Raw genomic sequence first — 21,456 nt, forward strand, 5'->3', positions numbered from 1 at the left:
ATAAAATGATGATAATCCTTCCTCTGTTGCTGTAATATTATTCAATATTTACTTTGCATTAGTGGAGGTAAGATAAACACACAGGCTATCAATATATCTCAGTGCACTTTTACATTCTTTGGATGTTCGATAACAGTGTAGACATGAGCACTCAGGACTGAAACATGGCTGATGTTTTTTCAGTCTTACACCACACGAGGGCAGTTCAGGCCTGCAGAGAGGAGAGGAGAGAGGGGAAGGACATAACAAGCACAGGTCTCATGGAGAGGCTCACTAAATGACCAAATCAGTTTGATAAAACCAGCAAAGGGAAAGAAAGCAGGGGGCTAGGCCAGAAGATATGAGAGATGTGTGGATGGTGATGATGGGTGTTTTGAAGATAAGCGGGGTAGAAGAGATGGAGATGAAAGCAGGATACGGTGAAGTGCTGAAGGTGGAGAGGAGGCAGGCGAGACACAAGCTGAGATGCAATGATCAGATAAGGACATGGAAGGATGAAAAGGATCGATAAAGGAGATTGGGTCATCCTTATCTACACGCTTGTTGTCCCAGATACTCACAGATCACAGGAGATGTTTGGTTCCAGAAATGGCCAGCTTTTAAGAAGGAATAGGGGATGTCTTCTCGTACAAATCTATAGATCACTGTAAATGTCAAGCAATTACATCCTGAATAGTGAAATTTTCTAGTTTAGTTTCATTTTCCTAAAAAAAGATGTCATGTTTCTGAATGGAACACTGGAGTCTGATGTCCTTGCTCTTCTTCAGACCAGAACTTTGGTTCAGTGCAGCTTTGACATTTCAGTACTAAGCACTTCTGGTTTTTTTTCATGCTGGAGATTCAGATTTAGAATATGCTTTGTGAAAAGGTATGTGCACTTTTTATTTAGGTTTGTAAAGAAGTACATTCAAGGGCATGTAGCCAAGGTTAACATTCCAACACAGGAAAATGCCTGAGGCTCTTACAGCCATGCTAGCATCTCTATGTGGCTGTGTTCAGGAACAGTGGTGAATTGAGCTAAATGTTAACATCAGCATACTAACCCGCTAACATTGACCATGCTAGCATGTTGATTTTCAGTAGGGGTACTCTTTAGGCCAAAGTGGCAACAACCACGGCTTGAAATTGAAGAAAGTTTGGAAGCATCTTAAAGCGCAATACCACCGACAGCCGCTAGATCCTCCATCTGACCCCCATTCATAAAGCCTCAACTTCTCTCTAGAAACACTAAGTCAATCATTGTTTTCACTGAGTCATTATGGTCTCAATCTGTAAATTCAGGCCCTCTATGAAGTGTGCTGGTGGTCATTTTGGAAATTATTGCTCAGTTAATAAGTTTTGAAGACTTATAGTAGCTTTGCTGTCTGCTGTGTAGGTGTTGATTGACAGCTGTGATTAACAGTTGGCTCACTGAGTCAGACTATTGTCACAATATTTCACTAAGTTTAATGTTACTTGATTATGATACCTGCACTGTTAGCACAGTTTAGCTAAAGTTGCTAATGTTAGCTCAAGTGCAGCCCTTGTTATTCTCAGTAAGCTAACGTTAGCTTCAGATATAAGTTAGCAGGGCGTGTTTCCAGTATTACCATGTTCACCACCCGTGTTAGCATGCTAACACTTGCTAATTAGCACTAAACACCAAAAATAGCACAGGCTGACGGGAATGTTATGAGTATTGTATAATGTTATGTTATTTTTTACGGTTTAATACTTATTTGTATGGATTTTGCTGCATTAACAGTAAAGGGCAAGATAATACACCCAGCCCTTTTAATAACCCCGTTTTTCCTAACACTGTCCAGCTGAACCTGCTAAAGGAAATGCACCAGGATGAACTAGGTCGCATATCTGAAGACCTGGAAGATGAGCTGGGAGCCCGGACCAGTATGGACAAGAAGCTAGCTGAACTTCGAGCTGAGGTGAGGAGACAGGACTGTGGGGTGATGGTTTTTTTCTTATTGATGAGCATTGTATGATTCAGTGGGGTTCAGGTCTGGGTTTCATAAGCCAAATGAGCCACCTAATTGGATCAGAACATAGAGGAGCCACATAATCCTTCAGCTGAAGACAACAACATGAACACTACAGAGAATGTAGTTTTGAGGCTTCGAGAAGTGACATCACTCACCTTTATGAATAGAAACCATCTGCACTTGTTAATGGTCCATGTAACATATTAGAGTTCGACAATATTTACAAAACCAAATAATATTTTTGACTGAGTGTCTCAGTATCGTCGGTGTGACAGTATTTTGGCACTGCCTCTCGGTGCTTTCTACAATCATCTGTCCAAACTAAGTAAGAATGTGGCAAGCAGGCATTCACTGTTTGTTTTAGTCAGCTGTAGCAGTCTAGTTCAGGAAATGCAGATGTATATCAGTCTCATGTCTGTGTGTTAAGTACAGAGCTGGAATCAGGATGTGGTTAGTTTAGCTTTGTGTAAAGACTGGAAGCAGGAGGAAACAGCTACACCTACCAACACCTCACTAAATAAGACTTGTATCTAGTTTGTTTAACCCATACATAAACAGAAATGTAAAAATAGTCATTTAAGTTTGAGTCTGGCCCGGGACCTTTGTTGTATGTCATTCCACATCTTTCTCTCCTGTCATCTCTCTACTATCAGCTCTATAATAACATACCTATAACCACCTAAAATAAACCAATCAATTCAGTTTCCTCATCCTCACTCTCTTTCTGCTCTCTGGGTGCCTCTGTGTCGGCGTCAGATGGAGAGGTTGCAGGTGGAGAATGCTGCAGAGTGGGGTCGCAGGGAGCGTTTGGAGACAGAGAAACTGGCACTGGAGAGGGACAACAAGAAGCTGAGGGCCCAGGCTGAAGACCTGGAGGAGCAACTGGCCAAGAAACGTCGGCAGGCCGCCTCCGCACTCGACACCGACCTCAAGGCCATCCAGACTGAGCTGTTTGAGAGAAACAAGGTGGGCAGGACAAGATATTTTTTTAATTTTTCTAACCATGCTCATGCTTTCGCCATGCCAAATTGAGCAGCTGCATTTAAAGGAAAATTCCAGTTTATTACAACCCAGAATAAAGGAAGTAACCTGATATTTAAATCAACTGTAACGCTCCTTTAAATTCCATGTAGCACTGAAGTAGTACAACCACTTACAGTACATACTGCACCAAAAAATACCCACTTTATATGTTAGAAGTTTGTGCCTGACCTTGTCTTTCCAGAACACTGTCAGAAGTGTGTGTGTGTGTGTGTGTGTGTGTGTGTGTATGTGTGTGTGTGTGTTTGAGAAAAGAGAGAGATTGATTGTGTTTTGTGTATAGTGTTGAAACCATGGTATTGATCTGGACAGAGAATGAGAAACAGGGCAAGCGATTAAGACACTGCATGCACAGATGTGCACACACACACACACACACACACACACACACACACACACACACACACAGGTTGATTGATAGTGGAATCATCTTCAACCACAGCCGGGGCTTTGGGCATCACTACTACTGCACAGATTGATGTTCTGTGTCACACTGTGACACACTCACGTGTACACACACTCACGTGTGTACACACACACACACACACACACACACACACACATACATACATATATACACACACCCTGGAGGTGTAATAGGGGGGCGAGTAAGACTAGAAGTTTATATTTTGTGTGTTTTGTCATTTGTGATCTATCTTTTAGAGGTGTGATAGATGAAAGGTATCAAAGGCAGAGTCATAGAACAGTTATTGTGTGTATGTGTGGGTGTGTGTGTGATGTGTGACACCAGGGTCCCCTGTGTCTTATGTGTGACTACTAAGGCAAAACACACACACACACACACACACACAGACATTACTTGTATAACCACTCATCTGTGTGTGTTTGTGTCTAACCGTTCAATTTTCTCTAATAGTCCTTCCTACAGTATACATCAGTCTGTGCCCATGTGGTGTTGGTAACAGGGGAAACATTATGCTGCGCTCACACTGACGATGGTTCATTACTGAATCGTTGAACTTCAGTGTTTTCATAAAATTTTACTGCTTCAAACCTGCAGATGAAGGTTGGTGTCATCCAGACGTTTCCTACTGATGATTGTGTTTGTGTATGTCAGAAGAAGAAGGTGTTGTAGTCTGATGCATGACCACAACTGGTATTATAGATTAAAGGATTCTACCAAAGCATGAGGGTGAAGCTCTCAATTTACGGAGTGGTCTAACCCTCATTTATGGTTAAAGATGTTGGATAACGGCAAACAGAATGATATCACACATACAAGCAGGGCCAGGAACTCACACATCTGGACGGAGCTTGCTGCTCATTGGCTATGAAGGAAGTCAGTTGAGGTGATCAACATTCCTCTGGGACGCCTTCCTCCTGAGGTGTTTTCTGGCATGTCCAACAGGTAGGAGACACTAGTGAAGACCCAGAATCCACTGGAGGGATTTAATGTCTCTAAACACTGTTAATACAATACACCCTCAACTGAGGATCCTCATAAACTTATACAACAGAAATGAAAAAAAACAAATGTCTTCAAAAATAATTAAGACCCAAGTTGTAATAATCACTAAATATCCTTTAATGCACCTAAAACTGGGACTTTAATACATGAAAGATACAAAAGCTCAACTACAGCCTTTCAAGAAGCCCTGCTAGCAAGTTCATATCCAAATTTACAACAACAAAATACCTTAAAGCCGTTATGTCTCAGGATGCATCTCAAACAAGAGGATACATCCAGATCTTTTCATCTCTTTTTTAAAATGACTAAAATCTCGGGCACACTGTGTCATCTCACCTCCACCTCATAGCCAACACAACAAGTGATAAATGTGATTAAATTGATGGAGTCATTCGAGGTCAGTTTAGGCCTTTGGGGTATTAATTAGTGAGTGTGCTGTTTAGCTTGTTAGAAAATCACAGTTACTGTCTTTAACCACTGTTAACCTGCATTTATTGCATCGCGTTTCACTGTATCTTATATGACTGTTACTCATACAAAAGCTAAAATACCTGGAGATTCAATAAGGTGTCAGAAGTCCTCTCTGGCCAGCAGGTGGGGTTGTTTGCCTAACATGCACCTCCCTGGCAGGGTGAAGGCAGTCCAGAACCTACTACAAGCAATCTTTTGAGGTGGCTACACCTTTCTGTAAATGATGGGTAAAATGTGAATTTATATGTTGTATAAGGTGTCCCTCTAAGCTCCCAGTGGTGTTGCTAAAACACTAGTTGGCTTCTAGGTGGACATAGAACATAACTGGTGTAAAGTTGAGCTGTGGTCCCACTTATCTCTCCGTCTTCTGTCTGTAAACCACCAGTTCCTTGACAGAATAAACACAAGTCCATCACAATAATGGCTCTGGTGTCCTCTGGGTCTTATCCTCAGCCTGGGAATTACTTGCATAGTGTTAGTAAGCCAGACACTTACTCAGCCGATGTGTCTTAAAAGTGATCATTAAAATTTTAAAATGTGCTCAAAAATGTACAGGCAACCTATGTAGAGATGCAGGGGTATGAAGTATGGAATCTTCTATTGGATCTTGTGAGGAGGTTTGCTGCAGTGTTGAAGTTGAAGCTTGGACAGGTTGTATTGACTCAGACAAGAATATAGAGTTGTTCTAATCTGATGGGTATGTCATTTAAACATGGATTATTGTTTCCAAGAGTTTTGCAGTTAAAAAAAAGATCAGATTTTGGAGGAAATGTTATAAAGATGCAGGAAGCTAGATCAGACAACAGAACTCACGTGGCGATACTGTAATGATGCTGAACATGTGAAGGGAGGGAGCAGAAGTGTGAGGAAATGCGGACTAACTGAACCTATAATAACTTGTGATTGTTAAAGGTATGTAAAGGTAAATAAGCAGCGTCTACTACATCCTACTGAGTCAGACAGTTGATGAATTTTGAAATGATGTCGTGACTCTGAGCTGCTCCAATGAGAACAAGCTGCCTGTGTGTGTGTGTGTGTGTGTGTGTGTGTGTGTGTGTGTGTGTGTGTGTGTGTGTGTGTGTACATGATGATCTCTGGTCTGTTTAAATGGCCCTATTAACGGCAGGTCAGGTGGCACGGCCATGCACTGTAAGTGTTTGTCAATGTAAGTGGCACCCATTACCACCCATCCCACAGGGCTATTTATGAAGCTCTCAGGTTTATTTAATGCTGCAGTTAGCAACGCACACACACACACACACACACACACACGGGGCAAGAATTCGAACAAAATTAATCAAAGGAAGCGAGAATAATTATTGCAGACATTATGTTTGAGCAGATGAGAGAGGATGAGTGTGGTGAAGATGAAAGAGGAGAGGGGCAAGAAGAGGAGAGAGAGGAAGGAAGATGAAGAGAGGAAAAAGATGAAGAAAGAAACAAGAAGAAACAGGGAGAGGTGCTGATAGAGGCAGAAGAAAGCAGAACTTACTGAGAAAAACCAACATAACAAATTGTACCATATAGTTCAGTTCATATACAGTCTGACATTCTGTTTCATTCTTCTTATTTACCTAATGTACATCTGGCATTTCAACATTGCTGTATGTAACACTGCTTGTGATGTCGGCTAATTTGGAAATAGGTGTCTTTCAGGGCAAAAAATGGAATCAGTGCAGTGAGAGTGTGTCCCTAAACCACATGGACCAGGCTGTGGCCAGTTGTTCATTTACTGGGACCATTTGAATCAGTGGGAGATTCACTTTGTGTAAGCCCTTGTTTCCTATCAACAGACAGGAAGAAGATGCTGTGAACCTCCCAGTAGTGCCTCTTTAGGTGATGCATGCTGCTAGGATTTTACACCTCGCCGCTGCACTAAAGGTTGAGTCGGTTTCAGCTTTGTGTGTCAGTGACCCTTCAGTTCACTACTAATGAGATGACAGATGTCTGTGACATCACTTGAAAGTGAGCTGTAATGGATAAATGAGTGAAAAAGGTCTCATGCACTTTCACCCCTCTTGATGTCTGAGGTCGTACCTGTCTTCTCTCTGAAATAAGATGATGCAGGAGCACATTAACTAACTTGAAGTCTGATAAGAATAACCTTGATGGCCTCTGTGTCAGTCTGTGTCAGCTGGTGTTATGTGATCCAGTCGCTGTCCGTCATCTTCATATCCTCAGATAATACAGATGACAAACAGCACATCCCAGTAGCCTACTGGTTAAAACACATGCTACATAACTACAATGTTAGCTTCATTTCTGGCCATGGACCTTTGTTGCGTGTCATTTCTCCACTGTCTCAATAATAAGGGCATAAAATACCCTCAAAAAAGTTTTTAAAAAAATCTAAACATGTTTCATATTTTTGACTGGAGTTGATATCATGTATGCAAGCATGAGAAGTAAGAATGAAAACAGTTTGTAACCTGGGAGCAAACAGCAATTAATTGTGGTGTTTTTGACCACTTGTAGCGCTATGGAGCAACATTTTTATGAGTGGGTCCCTGTTTAGATTGTGTCCTGCATGAGTATACACATCATGCTGTTGGTTTCATGCTAATCCACTGATTTACAGTGATTACAGTGATGGTAACACACCAAGAAACGTATAATGTGCCCACAAAGGGAGTGAAGAAGAAGACTACTAGCAAGCAAAGACGGATGTAAACAGTGCAGGATTTAACATCTTGTCGCTGCTAGCCTCCAGCAGAGATGAGGAGCAGGCTACAGAGGAACTTGTAGTCCCCAGCCCCAACCAATGCTGACTCAAATGACATCACTTGAGGCAATTTATCAGATTTCACACAGCTCCCTCTGGAGACACAAAAGGCTTTGTACTACTTACTTTATACTACATATTACATATGCAGTAGAACTGGAAACACAGGCTGATGTGTGAAAGGACTTCCCTGAATAACATGCTTGTCTAAATATAGACAATACACACAACTCAAAACAAGAAAACACTGATTCAATACAGCATAAAGCATAGACATGCAGAATATGCTCTGTAATCTACACATTACTGAATAACATGGAAGTGTTTACTATGCTACACATGAAAAGACACACTATTAACGCCTTATTCAGAATGAATTTCTTGACATATACTGTAAATGTGCATATAAATGGATATATGGAGTATGTTTTAGCATTTGTGTTCCTGTTCATCTCCATATTAATATTAATTCTTGCTGCTTTTATTCATCTAACCTCTAACCATTTTCGTCCTCTGCTCTCTCTTTTCTGTGTCTCTTTTCATTTTCGTTCTCGTTCAGTCTTTTATTGAGTTGATCTATTCTGACCAATCCGGTTGGAGCAGTGCCCATAAGCCCCTCCCCCACTTGGGCAGCTCTGATTATAAACCCAATTCTGCTGTGTGTGTGTGTGTGTGTGTGTGTGTGTGTGTGTGTGTGTGTGTGTGTGTGTGTGTGTGTGTGTGTGTGTGCGTGCGTGCGTGCGTGCGTGCGTGCGTGCGTGCGTGTGTGTGCGCATACAGGAATAAGCAAATGTGTTTCCTCCAGTCTAAATGAGCTGCAGATATGTACATCAGTTATTTCCACATCTGACTCTGTTTTTTTTTTTTTCTCACATTAAAAGACCTTTTTGTCAAGGTGATGAATGTGTAAACATATTTGTGGGCATACGCCGGTGGTTTATTTGTGTGTGTGTGTGTGTGTGTGTGCGTGTCTTTATTTTAGTGGAACAGATGTAGCGGCAGACTTCAGGGTCTCTCCAGTCAAGGAGAAACATTTAACAGGCAGTGTGGCGTAACATAGACACACACACACACACACACACACACACACACATACACACACAGAACCACTCACATACACATAATTGTGCTTTTGTGTGTGAGCATAAGGACACAGATTAGGCACAAATACATAAACACATAATGGAGTATCAACGCATGCATAAAAAACCTGAATGAGCACACATCCACACGCATACATGTACAGAGGCACACGTTCATGCTCATAGATCATTCAGTAATCCCTCATGTTTAATAGAGTCAGGGACTCCCAGCCTCTCACCCTCCTCTCATTCATCTTCTCCTCCTCCCTCCTCTCCTCCGTCTCTTCCTCTGGCCTCTCAGACATTCATTACATAGTCTTGAAATGATAAAACTGCAGGGAATATGGAGGTTTGTGGCCTGCATGTCCGCTTTGAGGCGTACAGTAGAAACCAGCTTCATTTATCAGTCCTTTTCCTGACAGATAACTGGCCAGGGACAGCAGCCAGGACTCTGCATGCATGCGTGTGTGTGTGTGTGTGATCGCTCCTTCATCCTGGCATTGTTTTGCATTTGTGTCCATCCACCACCTTCTTATCTATTTTTTCTTGTACTCCACTGTTTTCATTCTGCAGAAAAGAAGGCGGTGAGCGTGTTTTCATACCTCAGATAAGTGTATGATATCTTCTATGTCACTATGATTGTTAGAAACGGTGCTTTAATTTGGCTAACTGATGATCACTGTGATAATAAGGTGATAAGTCACAGCGGGAATTTGTTTTCACATCAGCAGCTTCTTTTTTTAGGTGTCACATTTCTTAGGAGGTGGATATTTTTGGGGTGTCCTGTCGGCCAAGTGGATGAAACTTTAATGATCCTGAGGGGAAACTGGGCTGACGGAGCTGCACAGAAAGACACGGGAAGAAAATGAAACAAAAAAGCAAACATTAAACCTACTAATCACAAAAGGAGAACCTGCTCTGAAACTAACAATTCATTATTGATGAATCTGTCAACAACATTTTAATTAAAATGTTTGAAATACACTTTTATCATTTTTTTCTTTTTTTTTTTCTAAATTCTGATGAAAATGAAATGGACGAGGCCTTTTTCATGTTTATAAATGGTCAGTTTTATAAAGGTTGAATATGTCAGATTTGTCAAAAGATGCCTGGAGGAATCCTGCCATTATTAAAATTTTCATTTTTCATTGAATTTCAGAATTTCACACATTACATTTTATCATCTGGTAGATGCTTTTTTTTCCAGAGCAACTTGTAAGCGAGGCAAGACAATCAAGCGTTAGAGGACGGTGACTCAAAAGAGCCATGGTGCAAATTCTCAAGTAGCTGACCAGTGCAGTGAGAAAGAAAGGGTTTGGAAGTAGACATGTGCACAAGAAACAACTATCAGCAAAGTGCTAAAAGGGTAAAAGTGTTGAGGTGTAAGAGGAAGAGCTGAGTTTCAGGCATTTCTTGAATGCACCATGGGAGTCAGCAGACCGTGTGGAGCTGTGTAGCTCATTCCACCATCACAGAACCACGAACGATAAGAATCTGTGATTTCATACCAGGCAGTGATGGTATAACCAGACGTTATTCAAAAAGAAAATAGCAATTCCATTCAATTATTTTATTTAAATACCAGTGGTAACAGTCTTCAATGCTGAAACCAGTGAATATTTGACATTTTTACCTAATGACCTAAATGAATTATCAATTTATTATCGAAATTGTTTGTGATTTATTTATTTTTGTAACTGATCAAACTGGTCATTAGTTCAGTCATTTCAATCACAGTGAAGAGAGTATTGTCTTGGTTGAAATTCTATAATGTTGTATTATTCCTTTAAAGGATAAGGCAGGTGATGTTCTAAATACAAACCAGCCAACAAAATGTGTATCAATGTGCCGCTGAAAATAGTCCCCAACAAAGGCACTACTTCCTCCTGTTTGATTAATGTTTGCTGAAAACGACAGTGCCCAGCTGTGTTAGGAAATTACTGAGCCTTTGTTAAGAATGAAATCATATGTCTGTGAGCTGTTTTTTAAAGATTTACACTTTCAGTAGGAACCAGTCAGCTTTGAGCTGGGAGCCACAGACAGAGTAGAGAAATAAGAAAGTATTGAGCGACAGACTAACACATTGGTGGTTTTGACAATCAGAAAAAAGTAAAATAGTGCCAGCTTTATCCTTTAATGCATATATCATCTTTCTCCCTTTTCCATCATTCCTCTCACTCCACAAACTAAGCAGTTCACCAAAGCATAAAATGTCCTGTCAGACATGTAGGTGATCTCATGAATTTCTTCCGTGTCCGTGTCTCATGAATTTCCAGAGAGAGAGAGACGTGGATTTCCAGTCTCTGTCTCTAGTGTGGAGGCTGCGTTCTGTCAGTTCTCTTTGTTCTTATGCTTCACCTTTATCGTCCTGTAAAATACCACCCCTCCAATTACACTCAACCCCCCCCCCACTGCTCCTCATCTGTCTCCTCATCCCGTCATCCCTGTCTCCTTCTCAAGAGCCCAGCACCCCTCCTTTTAATTATTCCCTTCTGCATTATCCTGCTGCTCTTTGTTTGAACTGGCTCTGGGGTTAGACTAGTATTTGTGTGTGCATTCAGACATTTTCCTTCATTATCATGTAAATATTCGATGAGGGGGAGGGGGGGAGTCTGCATGTCACGTCTTCATCAACAGATAAAGCATCAATTTCTTCTTCTAACCAAATACACATAAGACATTAAACTAAATCCTGTCATGATAGCCGAAGGAATACATTTTAAATAGATAATAAAGATGTAACATGGATTGAAAATGCAGATATAAATAAATAAGTAAGCAAAGGTCATTTCCCCTTCCTTGATCTGGGCTTGACTTTTGTTGTTCCTGTAGATATCTCATTTCTCTCCATCGTATTGGCGTAGAAGTTCAGGAAAGCTTCTTGGAAGCTGCCCTGTCTGGGGAACCATTAAGTATGAGACAGCAGAGCAGGAGACTCAATCAACGCCATGAAAGTACATGAAAGTGCAGTGAGTGACAATGGTGCATTATTGATGATGCCATTAGCTCCAAGTGCAGGCTCTCCTTAGCTAATCCCAATGCAAACTTGTGGAGTAGAGCTTCCTGTCGGTTCAAACCTTACCGCAACCACAATTACCCAGAATTACAGCCGAATAAACAGATAAAAAACCTACTTGAAACAGTTTGGAGGACAACCAAATGTATAGTATTTCCACACATCCATTCAGAAGCCATTACACTTTCATGACAGATGTTCTTATTGGTCTTTCAGAGAGGGCGTGCCCTGCTTACTTCCTGTTGTTACATGTTGTCAGGAAGCAGGACAGAGAACCATTCCTGCCGTCAATATTTCTGAGTAGTTTTTTAAAACAATGTTCAGTTCAGAAATGCAAAAGATGGGTTTGAGGCGATGTAGACACTATGTCACCATTGTCTTGTTTATCCAGTGGTTCTGAGGGTTGATTATGTGAAGTAAGCATGTTCAAGCTTAAACCGGATAAAAAGTTACTTTTTAAGGGATACTTGTTAAAAGTGTTTGTTTATGTCTTGTTTTTGTGTTTAAAAAAAAAAAAAAAAAAAGAATATTGGCCAATATATTGAATGCATTTTTTGATCTCTTGAATATTAGTGTATATATACATCAGTATTGGTGAATCATTTGGGACATAATGAATAGTAGTGAATGTAATTTGGGGACTGGATCTGAGCAAGTTTCATATATTGGAGACTAATGAATTAATGATTCAGTATCATTCATCAATACTGCCTTTAACTAAACATGTTTTCTATTTTGATTCATTGTTCATGGGCAAATCCTCACAGTGAAGAACTTGGAATCAGCAAATATTTGGTATTTTTACTTCATAAATGACAACAGATCGACATAGCGATCAATCAGCTAATATTTTTCAGTAGTAAATGAGGCAGAAGAGCTGGTTGACCAGAGTCAGCCTCTTGAAAAGTTTGTTGGCTGTAAGCTTCACTTCTGTCTGTCTGCTGTGTCCTCAGGAGCTGGCCGACCTTCGCCATGTTCACTCTAAGCTGAAGAAGCAGTTCCAGGAGAAGACGGCCGAGCTTGCCCACGCCAACCGGAGGGTGGACAGCCACGAGGCCGAAGTCAAAAAGCTGCGACTGCGGGTAGAAGAGCTCAAGAAAGAGTTAGGACAGGCTGAGGATGAGGTAGGAACATGGCTCCATCAATACACACTCATTCCAACCAACCAGCTAAATACTCACATCAGCATGCTAACACACTCACAATTACAATGCTAGCATGTTGATGTTAACCGTTTTAGTTTAGGATGATAGCATGCTGACATTTGCTAATTAGCACTGAACACAAAGTACAGCTGAGGCTGATGAGAATGTGATTAGTTTTGCAGTAGCATTGCAACAGACATTATGACCAGCTGATGGTGCTAGATGAAAGAATTTTACAATTCATCCCCTGAGGAACACTGCTCTACATTTCATGGCAATCCATCCAATGGTCAAAAATGTCCCCCCCCCCATGGTGATGCTAGAGGACAAGTCAAAGCATCACCAAAGTCATTAGGAGTCATCCTCTGGGGACCATGAATGTCAGTGTACAAAATTTGGTGCCAATACATCAAGAAAATGTTGAGATATTTCAGTGATTAAGTGAAAAGTTAGACCTGCTGATGGCAGGAAAAGTCAAATGATCACCAAAGCCATGAGAATATATCCTCTGGGGAAAACAAATGTCTGTACAATATTACATGGCAAACCATCCAATAATTGAGACACTTCTGTGTGGATCAAAGGGATGGATCTCTTTGGATTCCTGTCACTCAAACCTAACAACACAACTAAAACCTCACAACATAAATATGAAGGTGTTTAAGACAATGTCTGTGCTGAGTGAGGTTTTAAGGCCAGATACCATATTGTCATTTTTATTCATTTTCATTTTATTTTGTGGTATTTTTCAACCCGGGCCTTATTCTCATAATTGTGGCAGTTCCACCATGCAAGATCAAGGCCCAGGTTGAAAAATACCAGAATTTCCCTTTTAACATTTCTACACGCATAAACCTAACTCTTACTGTACTGGCTGCAGGTAGTGTCATGTCAATGGACAGGAAACAGCATGCAGACATAAGAAATAGTAAAGGTGCAGTAGTGGGGTTGTTATGATCGGGGAGCAAATTCAGTGGAGCATCCTTGCGTGTCAATGCTTGGAAATGGAATGCTTGTCGATTTGAGATCCATGAGTTTGCATTTTTTTAAAAATAAGTCTGTGTGTGTGTGTGTGTGTGTGTGTGTTCCAGCTGGATGAGTCCCATAACCAGACGAGGAAGCTGCAGAGGTCTTTGGATGAGCAGGTCGAGCAGACTGAGAACCTGCAGGTCCAATTGGAACACTTACAGTCCAGGTAAAACAGTCACACACACACACACACACACACACACACACACACACACACACACACACACACACAAACACACACACACACACACACAGTCTCTTGAATTCGTACTTGGCAGCTGATAATGGCAATATAACTCTACAGAAACACACACACACACACACACACACAGGGGCCAGCACATAGCAGAACAGATTTCAGATGAATATGCCAACAAGCTTCTCAGTGGCAACAGATACAATGTGTGTATCTTTGGAAAGTGTTTTGACAAAGAATTTGTACATTTCCACTGATGTCATTTCCTGTATTACACCAACTGACATATTGGTTGAGTGGGTTTCAAATGCAAAACCAACGCAGTCATCAGTCTCACTTCTAATGGAAACTATATTGCTCCTGGTAAGTGCACTGATCGCTGCTCATTCACAATCTCACCATCAGTTGTTAAGGGTTATTGTCTGAAAATTAACAAGGGAGGAACTGCAGCAAAAATTAATGGGCACCAATCAGTTAGCATTAATGACCCAAAGTGGAAATGTAATATCAGTGCAATATCTGCTGTATGTTTAGCAGCCTGACTTGTGTGTGTATGTAATGTAACGTGTTCACTAACTGCCAAACAAGAGACAATATTACAGTTGCTATTAATTCACCAACCTTGTTACAATAAACCAGCCCAACCCCTGCATCTACAATCCCATCATAGTCCATTGTGCTTGAAAAAACTAAATGAGAAGCTATGCAGCAAGTGATGGTTTATATAGTTAACAAACTTTCTGAAACCAGTTGAGTTATTTGTAATACTGAGTGGTGTCTATTGATGGTAGCGTACCTACCTAGCTTGCTAACCAGACTGAAATGCCATCATGTCAAGCTGTTTGGGGAGGGGGGCCCTTTTCTTTTGTTTTGTTATGACCCAACCAATCAGTAGTGAGTGATGTATGAAGCTGTAGTAGTGGTTGCGAGGAGCAGTTCATTTTTTTCACAACAACTAAGTAACATGACAGTTGAGGAGCTGTCATCTATCTCATACAGCTGTACTGATGTTATCTATTCTTGGCGCCGTTTTTGTGGCCGTAATCTGTTGTCATGTTTCATGTTAGCGGCTACGTAGCCGGCTAACTATGTAGGAAGATAACGTCCCCATTAAGCTCGGTTTGTAGTCGCTCAGAACTGGTTCTTACAACTTGTTGTCAAATGTGTTTATAGCTGTTCCAAAGGACTTCATTCAAGGGTGAAAAGCCTACCGTCACAGAGAGGGGAGGGGGAGATGTGATATCGGGGAGACGTGATATCGTTTAAATACAGGTATAACAGAGCATATTGTCAGACATTATCTCCTGGAAGACAGTCATAGTGTTGCACTCTGCTGTTCATGTGAAAAGTGACAGAAATAGTTGTGTCATAAATAAAAAAAAGGGGAGATAGGGAGAGAAGTTAAAACCCTGTTTCTCACACCCACACAGCTGACCAATCACTGCGTGAAGTAGGTGTGAATGTAGAAATGACTGTGCACAGCGCCCACTTTTCTGCCATGGGGGGGGTGGTTTGATGGGCATTTCTACCATCCGACAAGCATGTCTGAAGAAGTATACAGCCACCTCTAATCCCGCATGCAAAGCTCTTATTGGTTGATTGTCTCTGCAACTGGGAAGAAGTCAAATGAGCCCAACCCAACATATTTGACATTTAGCCTTTAATAAGGCCACTCTCTACTGTACGTCACTACTCCTAGTACTTTTATCACTACTGATGCTTCCCACACACTGTATGCTGTCAAATTTATTTCAGCGTTCCACTCTAATAGATTTGCCCCTTTTAAATAAAAAAGGATTTATTTATACTTCTTTCTTTCTAAACTGTAAATGCAGAGTCAGTCTAGGATTCCAGAAGGCAAAAACGCACCATAATATATGCTCCGCTAGTATCTTGTTATCAAAATTCACAAGGACATTGAACTATGTTACAAAGAGGCTTATGCTAAACTTAGAATTTTTGTACTCTAAAGCAAGAAGGGCGCCCTATTTAGCAACAGCACACACACTCTCAAACACTCCTAGACAGCCATGAAGTCACCTACTCAAAACACACTGTGCTCAGGTGTGTGTGGGATATGAAGCTGACAGCCTACTTGTAGCTGCCAGGCTCACTGTGAGCCTCGGCACTCACTTCTCTTACTATTTAGAGATTAGCTTCTTTTGCTCTCAGTGTGTGTATGTGTGTGTGTGTGTGTGTATGTGTGTGTGTTTGTGTGTTATTGCCTGTCACTTACTTTAGCTCTCACACTCTATCAGCTTTGCACAGTCCTCAGCTCCGTGCTCTCTGCCTCTCCCTCTGCATTCTTTCCATTTTCTCCACGTCGTTGCTCTGGCACCCGGCAGCCAATCGCCAAGCTCCCAGTCGCAGGTTACCCTAGTAACAGAGAGCTCTCTCATCGCTCCGCTGTGTGGAGGAGTGACAGGCGTGTCGGCATGGTAACGGCTTCAGAGACTGACACAAATCTGTGTGTGTTCTCACAGAGGGTGTAGCTTAAGCTCTCCTTCATTCTGTTTTTTATTTTAATTCACTCACTTTCTTAGAGACTGCTTGACCAGGGTGTGTGTGTGTGTGTGTGTGTGTGTGTGTGTGTGTGTCTTCTGTCTGAGCATCACTGTATGTGTTTGTTTCATCCCACCTAAAGCTGTATTATAATTTGAGCGTGTTAAAGCTCATCCTTCATGTTGACGGATGGCCCTGTTCTCTCTACATCACTCCATCCTGTTGGCGTGTTTTATGATATGTACCACTAACACAAGAAAGCATACACAGAATGTGTGTGCGTGTGTAACAACCTGTACTGCGAGTACTGGATCACTGAGTTTTAGTGTTTTTCCTAAACCACAATATTATATGTGTGTGTATTAGTGGTGTAACGGTGCACAAAATTCACAGTTCAGTATGTACCTTGGTTTTGGGGTCATGGTTCGGTACAATTTCAGTACAGCAGAAAATAAAAGAAAGGTAAAAAGTAACATTTCAGTCCTTTTATTTTGAAAAATGTAAATATCCAACAATGACTCATTGGCCAGAACTATTTTTGAAACAGTTTATAGTTGTGCTGCAGTGGAAAAGACAACAACCTTTCTGTTTACTGCACAGAGTCAGGACACCTGCTGACAGCTGTTTTATGATGATCTATGGTCACTCAGAACTGATTCTTACGACATGTTGTCTGACCTTGTCGGAAATCAAATGTGTTTATAGTTGTTCCCAACTGCAAAAGCAGAGTCAAAGCTGACCATCACAGAGAGGGAAGGGCTAAACACAGTTAGCATACATCCATGAGCATGCTACAGCTAAGTAAATAGATTATGAAACTATTTTGACAGTAATTGTTTGGGTCATGGAGTATACTGAACCGAGGAAAGTCACATGCCGAACCATACATCCTGTACTGAACAGTTCACGACGAGTACACATACCGTTGCACCCCTAGTGTGTATGTGTGGGATCTAGCGTTTTGAAGCTTGACCTGTACCGGTAACTAAGTCTGTATTCAGACCAACACCATAAGGTGTTGCGGCACACCTCCGCAGGGTTGAGTAGAGGGGTGTGGGCGTGTTTAATTGTTCTCTAGAACATAACTGCTGTGGAACAATCATAAAATAATGATTTATTGATCTGTTTCACTTGCTATCTCACTACTACCGTTCCCTCTCTTTGTTCACTCTCCAGCTGGCTCAACCACAGCCTCTCTCTCTCTCTCTCTCTCTCTATCTCTCTGTCTCTCTCTTTCTCTTTTTCTCTCGTCTTTTTTAAAATGAGTTAGGAAGCCGACAGTAAAGTCTGACTAAACTTTTAAAGTTACCAAACAAAGAGAAATGTCCTCCCCTCCCCCTAGTAACATCTTTGTCCTCCCTCATGGCAGAGTTTACAGCTCTGATCAGTCTGATCTCCAGCTGTGATTGGCCACTGCAGCCTGACATCAGGTCGGGTACATCCAAAAGTTGACTCTGGATCAACTTTCTCGCTGCAGGCCTGTGCGGCACCACTACGGCCAAAACCCCCACAGCCTAAACGCACTACCCCCATTGTAATGAATGGGAGGACTGGTGTTTAGTTTGAATACGGCCTAAAAGTCAGGATAGCTTGGTCCCTGCTGCATTGATCATTCCCTTTTTTTTTAATCTATCTCTTTAGAGTCCCCCAACTTTAAGAAGTGCATTTTGAAATTGCTATAATACCCTTATAATATCCTCTCAGTATCTGTGTCAAAATAATATAAACCCAAGGTTCCCTTACTAGCCTTTTCTAGGGCTTTTGGTTTTTCAATAAACTGAAATGTTATCACAGATTTGTGTTCCCAAGGTCAAGAATGAACCTTCATGTATTTTGTTGTTCTGGTGAATTTAAAATAATCAGGGGGCACATGGACAAAATTAATCAACAGAATTAGCTGTGTTAATAGTGACTAGCTGATGGAACTCAGTAGCGTGGAACTAACGTTCAGGGGGACTACTGTTGTCATCGCAGATCCCATGCAAAGCGGGTATGGATACTGTCAAATAACATGTTTCTCTTAGTAGTTTAGTTGTGAAAAAGGTCTGCACCTTTATCCCATGCAAGCTACAAGATAACGACGATATGATACACTTAAGAAGTACGATGAAATTAAGCACGTTTTCCTCCCCTCTGTAACAAGCAGCCAATCAGGTGTATTCAATGTTAGCTAAGTGAATCTGAATTTCTAGCGTCAAACTGATCCACATCAACTGTTGTCAGCAGTGATGTTGTCACTGTGTTTGTCTTATTAATGTCAGATATGAAAGTAACACCTAATGTAAGATTATATGTGCAGTAAGCACACATATTTCCTTTCTTCATATGTTATGTGTTGTGTTTGCTCAACAGGTGAATGTGTGTATCAGGACAGTGAATGCAGCTACATTTACATGAATGTTAACTGTTTATTAAATATCATTATATATTTAGGCAAATAGTTAAGCTCAAGCACTTTTTTCAGTATTTTTGGAGGGAGGGAGGGAAGGGATGAATATAATATTAACTGTTCAAATCTTTTATATATGTATATATTTATATATGTGTATTATATCTAATACACCTTATCTAAAGCTTATGTGTTGCTTTTTAGAATTGTGGATTAAATGCATGATGTCTTCCAAGCCTCAGTATTATGATATGATATGTGAATTATATTAAACTAATTTGTTGACACAGAGTAATTGTATCTTAGCAATACAATATCAGCATCTTCTTATTGCCTGTTATTACTGAAGCAATTATGTCTTCTATGGAGAGGTGGTAAGAGACAAATATGGAGGAGAGAGAGGCAGCCGTGCAGCCAGAGGAAGTGTATCTTTGTCAGCAGTATTAAGCTGAGCTTCTGCAAGTGAGGATGTCAGTCAGAGGGATAGATAAGAGTTGGCTTGGTAAACATGTGAGGAGAATTTACTGAAATACACTTCATTTCTTTGCATGTATCATTAATTAACTGTCATGCAGCAGTGTTTGAACTAACCTCAGTCATGGGTTTGTTTTAAATACATATTGTACATCCCTTTCATAGTGTTGCAAAAGTAGTCATACCAGGCATATATGTATTTAATTATTTGCAAAAATTGCCTTTTATGAATTTGGGCCCCTGCCCCTCTAACATCCTGTGCACGTCCCTGCCATATGTATTGTAAAGTGTAGCTCTAGTCTCAGAGTGGCAGCCAGCCTTTATGAGGGATCATACATTGTTATGTTGTCAGGCAGCTCTCAGTGCAACATGGATGTTCACCCTGTCACATGCTTTCTTGCTGGTGTCATAGGAGGTAAGGTGATTGTCTGGTAACCTCCTCCACTGGGTCCATGGTTCCACCTTACTCGGCAGACTTGCCTTTATTCATCCCAAACACACCACTGCATTAAAGGAACAGTAGTAACAACACACTGACCTTGTGTTCTGAGTTCACTGATTCTTGTTTTTAACATCCTACTTGTTTGTCCACATAGGCTAGTCCACAGGAGCAGGTCAGCAAATAAATCATGAGATAATATAAACTGCAGCGTGCACATCTCCCACACTTGCGCTGCATTCACATGGATTGGGGCAGATGGTAGACAGCAGACGGACAACGCCTTCTGGACGGCACAGGAAAGACAAACAGAGAGTTTGGTGAAATGGCAGGACCCAGCCAGCCGCTCCCCCACATCTTCGAAAATGTCAAAGCAAATTTCCAAACAGACATTATTTGGATAAACTGACCACATATTGGGAATTTAAATGGTTATTTTCATGCTGCCATATGTCAGCTTTTCTTGTTAACATCTTCATAAGTGGTATAGGATGGTAACTGCCCCTTTCATAAAAGCATATTTCTTTTTTTCATATTTTTAATATTTATTTATTTATTTATTTTGTTTTCCAAAAAGATCAGATATAATCCTGACATTTACCATGCATTTTTTTTTACACTGAGGAGAAAACACCTGCTGTTTTGGTCACTTTTCAGAGTTGTAAAATCCTGTTTAACAGTATTATAAGGTGTTGTGCAGTGTTTTGGTGTCTGATAAACCTTCAAACTCTTGGATCTCTTACTCAAACAACCTCCCTTATGGGAGTTTAGGGTGGGGCGGCTGATCGGCTGGTGAGCTCAGCTGTAACAGGCGGGAGGCGGCATCAGTTATTATTGTTGGTAATGAGAAATGTTACCTATGATTATGAGTTGATGCTTTGGCCTGAAATGCCAACTAGTTGACTCTAAATATCCTGATTGGGGTATAACCCTGCTGCCTGGATTGTATGTCATCTTCTTGGAGATATCTGCAGCCCTACATAACTGCCAGTGTACCAGATACCAGTGTTCAGTCCAACTATAGAAGGTGAAGTCTAAACTTTGAATTCAGATAGGTAGATGAGGTCATGACATCATGTCTGGGCTAGCATCTTTTCCACTAGCTCTTGTAATTCAATGGTTCATTCATATTTCATTGGTTTTTCTGAAAAAATTAAGCATGTACTTTTCATATTCTAAAAAAAACTTCCTCTATGAAGTGAAACAACTATTATTTTGTGTGCACAGAAGAAACTAAAGCTCCCATGAAAAACTACCAACGCAACAGCACTGGTACTTGGTTTCATCCATATCCATAAAACTCCCCAACACTTTCTTCTAAATCTCTTTTTCACCTATCTAGTTGTAAATTGTGCTGTGTTAAAACAGCGTTCGTTCTTCTCTGTCCTGTTGTTATTTCAGACATGTCTGAGCTAGCTGCACCCTCTCAACTCACTCATGGACTCTCCTCTTCTGTCACGCCGTGACGTTTAGCCCACGAACATATAGGACTTATAATACACATACACATAAGTATTGAAAAAACAACCATATTAGATCATTTTT

At 40.9% G+C, this 21,456-nt stretch overlaps 1 protein-coding gene across 1 annotated transcript in view; it reads left to right on the forward strand.

The window, feature by feature from the left end:
• The window catches only part of ccdc102a (coiled-coil domain containing 102A), an 84,393-nt gene that overhangs the window by 58,122 nt on the left and 4,815 nt on the right, over positions 1-21,456 (forward strand). Inside the window, exons 6-9 of the mRNA XM_044352218.1 lie at positions 1,806-1,922; positions 2,733-2,942; positions 12,691-12,861; positions 13,974-14,077. Coding sequence (XP_044208153.1) covers positions 1,806-1,922; positions 2,733-2,942; positions 12,691-12,861; positions 13,974-14,077 — 602 coding nt within the window. The remainder of the gene's footprint in view (positions 1-1,805; positions 1,923-2,732; positions 2,943-12,690; positions 12,862-13,973; positions 14,078-21,456) is intronic.

This window comes from Thunnus albacares, chromosome 1 (genome assembly GCF_914725855.1).
Source record: "Thunnus albacares chromosome 1, fThuAlb1.1, whole genome shotgun sequence".
In the NCBI taxonomy this organism is placed as follows: domain Eukaryota; kingdom Metazoa; phylum Chordata; class Actinopteri; order Scombriformes; family Scombridae; genus Thunnus; species Thunnus albacares.